Source organism: Fulmarus glacialis, unplaced genomic scaffold (genome assembly GCF_000690835.1).
Source record: "Fulmarus glacialis isolate BGI_N327 unplaced genomic scaffold, ASM69083v1 scaffold42466, whole genome shotgun sequence".
NCBI classification, from domain to species: Eukaryota; Metazoa; Chordata; class Aves; order Procellariiformes; family Procellariidae; genus Fulmarus; species Fulmarus glacialis.
Window position 1 is genome coordinate 1 of NW_009219539.1, and position 5,664 is coordinate 5,664.

The 5,664-nt window shown below is 48.9% G+C and overlaps 1 protein-coding gene across 1 annotated transcript; it reads left to right on the forward strand.

The window, feature by feature from the left end:
- Nucleotides 1-5: 5 nt before the first annotated feature.
- Nucleotides 6-4,972, forward strand: YIPF3 (Yip1 domain family, member 3; the record flags this gene model as incomplete). Its single annotated transcript, XM_009580418.1, has 7 exons — nt 6-94; nt 732-777; nt 1,169-1,261; nt 1,696-1,827; nt 2,359-2,472; nt 2,939-3,062; nt 4,381-4,972. Coding segments are annotated over 7 exons (720 nt in total), but the record flags the coding sequence as incomplete, so codon positions are not given.
- Nucleotides 4,973-5,664: the final 692 nt, after the last annotated feature.

Genomic DNA, 5,664 nt, shown 5'->3' on the forward strand with positions numbered 1-5,664 from the left:
GGAAGAGGCAAGCCTCTAGGGCCTTCAGCCTCTACGCCAACATCGACATCCTCCGGCCCTACTTCGACGTGGAGCCTGTCCAAGTGCGCGCCAGGTGGGCAGGGCCCGGCCTGGGCCATCTCCACTGCGGGGCATGGGGGAACGGGGGGGCAGCAGCTTCTTGCTGGCTGGCTGTCCCCCCAAAGCGAGCAAGCTGGGGTGAGCTGCCAGCCTGGCAGCAGGGCTCAGATATGGGGAAACATGCTATGCTTTGTCCCAGTGTCCTTAATGAGGTCCCCCAGGTGGGCTGGCAACCCTGTCACCCAGCACTGCTGCTCAGGGCAGAAGAAAGGGCTTTGGGGCATCTTCAGCCTTTTACTACTCAGGTGCATTGTGTGGCTTCTGTGGGTTTGCCACACAGCTGTGTCCAAAAAGGCAAAATTTTGTGAGGTGGAATGAAGAAAAGTGCTTTTCCTTCCTGCTGTTCTGTCAATGATCTCTCATCCCCAAGTAGATCCCTAAACGTTTTCATTGAATTCCCCCTAGCAAAGTTAACCCACGGACAGTAAGGTTTTTCTCCTTTAGTTACCTTATATGACCCTTTAGAAGGAATCTCTGTCCCCCAAGGCCTGTGATCACAGCAGAAAACACTGGTAATGGGTGTATGGGATCTTTTACTTTTGATGCATTTTGGTAATCATCCTGTTGTCCTCCCTGCTCCTGATGTCATTCCCTGCTTTGCTGTGATGCAGACTGCTGGAGTCCATGATTCCTGTGAAGATGATTAATTTCCCACAGGTGAGTTCCCTTTTGCTGAATCAGACTCCATGGCCAAGTGAATGTCCCACAGACACCTTGTAAAGCTAAAATAGTCCGTGTTATTAAGGACCTGAGTTTGTTAGGTTTTCATCTCCCTGAAAATACTGGTAAACCCTTTCCTATGGTTGTTCCAAACCCCGATCTGCTACCTTTAGTGCTGGTGCAGTTCTAGACCTCTAGACTTCACACATCCCAGACTCCTCATCACACAACCTATTCTGCCTGGCTCCTGTCATCAATGGCCTTGCTGTTACTTCTCAGGCGGATAGGTGATAAACTTCATCCAAGGCACCTCTCGTATCACTTGGGGCGGGGAGCCTGGTGTTCAGGAGCACTAACCAAACCTTCCCTGATCTGTCTCCTCCTGTAGAAGATTGCAGGCGAGCTTTATGGACCCCTCATGCTGGTTTTCACACTGGTGGCCATCCTTTTGCATGGGATGAAGACCTCGGACACCATCATTGTATGTCGAGTCTCGGTGATAAGTTGTGGTTTGACCGGGCTCTGGATTGCTATAATGACACTAGAAAGGGAGAGGAAACCTCTTCTATGACTGAATAGCATCTTGCTGAAAAGCAGATCAATTTGAGGAAGAGCCCGTTTGGTTTGGGGATGGGAGGAAGGACACATGAGAAAGTCTTGATATTCTGCTGCTGGGAGAGCTTGGATGTTGGGAGAGATCTGAGAACACTCTGTGGTGGGATTTGGGTGCTGGCAGGTCACTTAGAATTGTAGAATAGAATATATTTTGAGTTGGAAGGCACCCATAAGGATCATCAAGTCCAACTCCCTGCTCCTCACAGGAATACCTAAAACTAGACCATGCAACTAAGAGTGTTGTCCAGACGCTCCTCCTCACTTCTTTGAGTCCTCCTCATCCTGACGCTGTCTCCACAGAGGGAAGGCACACTGATGGGCACAGCCATTGGCACCTGCTTCGGTTACTGGTTGGGCGTCTCCTCTTTCATCTATTTCCTGGCATATCTGTGCAATGCCCAAATCACGATGGTGCAGATGCTGTCGCTGTTAGTAAGTAAGATGGGGATGCCCCAAGGTGCGGGTTGGCTGCACGGTGTTCCAGCACGAGGGTGGACTGTGAGCTTTTCCCAGAGAATGGGAAAAGTCCTTGTAAATCGGTGGTCCCAGGTGACTGCACTGGGACAACCTGGAATTCCAGGATGCTTTTCTCATCTACCCCATCCAAGGCCCAGCGATAGCACAAATAAGCAGTTCCTTCATGCAGGTCTCCTGCTCTGAGCTTCCTGATCTGAGAGCCTGGTGGTAAAAACCAGGAGATTCCAATTTCTCTGGAATCAGAGGCTCTTTCCTCTGTTTTCCAAGTTGTTGCAATGTTTGACATCCCTGTGGATCCTTCAGACAGCTTATCTGGGTGTGAGCTGCTGTTAAAACTGTTGTGCTGGTTGACTCTTTGGCACTGAATGAGTGGTTTGTGAAGCTTTGCCTTGGTGAAGCGTTGCAGGAATAGGCTGCTCATGCTCTTGATCAACAGCCTTTTGTGTGGGACTGACGCTTGTAACATGGACATTTTTGTTTTGTCAGGGCTATGGCCTGTTTGGACACTGCATCACTCTCTTTGTGACCTATAATATCCACTTCCACTCCCTCTTTTATATCTTCTGGTTGGGTGTTGGTGGACTCTCTACACTACGAATGGTAAGGGACAGGCAGCCTGGGGCCCTCCTCCTCTGGGGACAAAAAAAGGGAGGGAAGTGGTGTTTGCTTTCTGTTCCTTGGGCCAGGCAGTTCATTTCACAGCCAGTCGGACTGATGTGAAGAACAGCCTGATGCTCCTGGGTCATTTGGTCACTGGTGTATGGAGGTGACACTTGGCTTAATATCCTGACACATTCTAACTGCTGCAGGAGGTTTGCTCCCTTGCAGCCCCTGCTGCCGTGAGCCATGTCTGAGCATCCTGAACTCTTGACAAGACTGGACAAGGTTCACCTACATGAAACAAAGTCAGATAACTCTGAATTTGGTCATGCAAACTGCAAAAAAGGCTCTGAGCAGTGTTTCCACTGGCTCATGCTCCTTGGAACATCGTCCTGTGTGCTCCTGACTGCAGTGCCAGAGGCTCAGGTAGCAGCTACCTTGTCTCTAATCTCCACCTCTCTCCCAGGTTGCCGTGTTGGTGTCGCGCACCGTGGGGCATACGCAGCGGCTCATCCTGTGTGGGACCCTTGCTGCTCTGCATATGCTTTTCCTCCTCTATCTGCACTTTGCTTATCACAAGGTGGTAGAAGGTAAGCAAGGGAGATATGAAGACATATCCTGTTAGATCTGGGGGAAGAGGAGCTGCTTTTTGTTCTCTCTGAGAGAAAGGATGGACAGTTTGGATCTGACCCGAGGGCATCTGTGCCATGTTGCAATCCAAGAGTGACCAGCACTAGCTTTATTAGAGGAAGCTGTCGAAGTAGGGCAGCAGGTAGATGTGGGGTAGTCTCTGTGCACTGAGTTTTAGTACTTACAGTACTTAAGGCCTAAGTTGTGAGGCAGGACACCTACTCTTTCCCCACAAGTGAAGTGTTACAGCACTGACTGTTCTTGCATGCAGATGTCCAGTCCCTTCTTGAATCTTGCTGAAGTCAGGTTGCTTTTCTCTGATCAGGAAATGTGTCATAAGTCTTTTTCCTTCTTTGTGTAACACCTTTTTTTTATCTCGTGTTGTACAACACTGATTGCAGAAGCTGCATCTTCCCCAGTCAGTGCCATTTACCAGGCTACACACATTCTGGTCCCCTTTTAAAAAAAAAAAAAAAAAAAAAAAAAGCAAGCCCCTTTCTCCGTTTAGGCAGTCAGATCTGTTCATGGTATTGCAGCTAAATCTGCATAATTTTGGGTTACATTACAGCACAGCATTACAAGTCCTTTTAGATGGAAATACGGTTCTTTCCCTGGATCCATTCTTATGGCGAAGATTCTGAGCCCTCATCTGCAACTTTTCAGCAGATGAAATAGAAAATTGCTTGGAGTATATTTGATCCTTCAAGGATTTCCAAGACTGATTATCAGTCTTGAGAAGGTTATTGACAGGAACTGGAGGACACTTGCATCGGTGTGCATGTTTCCTGCCAAGCAGGGGCTATGTTTGCATTGCAGTGACAAAAATTCCACGTTGCACCCCCAGCTGCAGCTCCTGATTGAGTCTGCAAGCGTATCTCAGGATGAAAGCAGAGAATTGGTCTAAGAGCAGGGTCTGTGCTGGGATGAGGTGGGGAGAGGATTTTATCAAGCTGCCTCAGCAGGACAGTATCCCTGGCAATGTTTGCATTTGGGTCAAATGGCAGGGGACGACTGGATCTGGTACCCTCAAAGTGAAAGGATCTATGTTCTTCTTGGGAACACGCAGTTTCCCTGTCCCAAGGACAAGCTCTGATTTGTACCCTGTGGGCTCTGGATGGAGGTGTTTACTGCTGTTCATTTTTTGGGGCTAGATGTCTCCTCCCATCGCCTCCATGTGCTTCGCATGCATCAGCTACTACCTGGCCAGAAAGAAAAGAAACATGCCATCTGCATCTGAACTAACTCTTGCCACTCTCCCCTTTTTTCTGTTCCCTGCAGGTATCCTGGACACATTGGAAGGACCCAACATGCCACCCTTTCAGAGAGTTGCCAGAGACATTCCAATTGTTTCCAATGCTGTATTGAACACAACAGCCAAAGCCGTTGCATTGACCCTGTAGTTTCACAGACTTGGACTTGCTTCCTTCACTACTTTCGGGGCTGCATAGGGCCATAATAACCTGCTGCCACTTAGGAACTGGACAGAACAGCAGGAAGAAGACTTGGTTTTGTTTTCCTGGACCTGTCCTTTGGGTTGCAGTTTTGGGCAGCTGAGTGGACTGCACCTCAGTGACTCAGAAGAACTACATTCTTCCCCCACCCAGGTCTGGGCTGCCTTGAGTAGAGTGGTTCTGTTGCCTGCATGTTTAGCTGGGATTTCCCAGCGCAGTTGTCCCTTACCCCTCTTTCTGCTTGCTGATGTAACCCCAGGGCTATCTGCCCTGTTCCTGTCCTGAAGAGGGAAGAATTAAATTGATGTTGGTGCTGAGCAATGTCTTATGTTTGAGCCTACTTGTGTAATGGGAGAGTGGTGTTGGGTCTCTATGCCTTTATCTATCCTGTCGTAGACTCAAAGCAGGATTCTTTGCAATTTTCTTCTGTCCTACTTCAAATGTTCTGTGATAAGTGGCCTGTCTTGGGCACCTCTTCCATAGCCCAGAAGGCACAGGAACTTTAGTTTCTCTGGAGATTTTCAGGAACAGCACGATGTTTAACCACATTCTCTTCCTTGTCATATTCCAAATTGATCCTGCTCTTTTCACTTGGTCCAAGCTGCTATCTCACCTCACCGTCCCTTCTCCTGTGTATGTCAGAAATGTATTTGTCCCCGTGCTTCCACAGCACCTATTGTTCTTATCACCCTTCTGCCCGTGTTGCTCTGTGCGACAGCAGTTCTGACTGCAGGGGCAGCATGTTTGTGCATGGTCTTCTGTGGATATTTCTATTGAAGAGGCCAGTTCACCTCAGGTCACCCTCATGCAGCTTGCTCTCCTGTCTCCCAGCCGTGGGACTGTCACCCCATTGCTCTGAGCAGTAGCGGCATCCTGCTCCCCCAGACACACAGTCTGCTGTGTACTGTCTGGCTTTTCAAGCTGAGTCTAGGCCTTATTTCTGAAAGGACTTCGGGAGCCTTGAGAGTCTCCGGCAAACTTTTCTCCAGCGTTTCCATTAATCAAAGGGAGAAATGGTGAGTGTACAATGGTAATAGAGTTGGGACGTTTATCTCCAGCATACTGATGCAGGAAAGCTCCAGTAAGGATGGGGAAGCAGAGCAGCACTAGG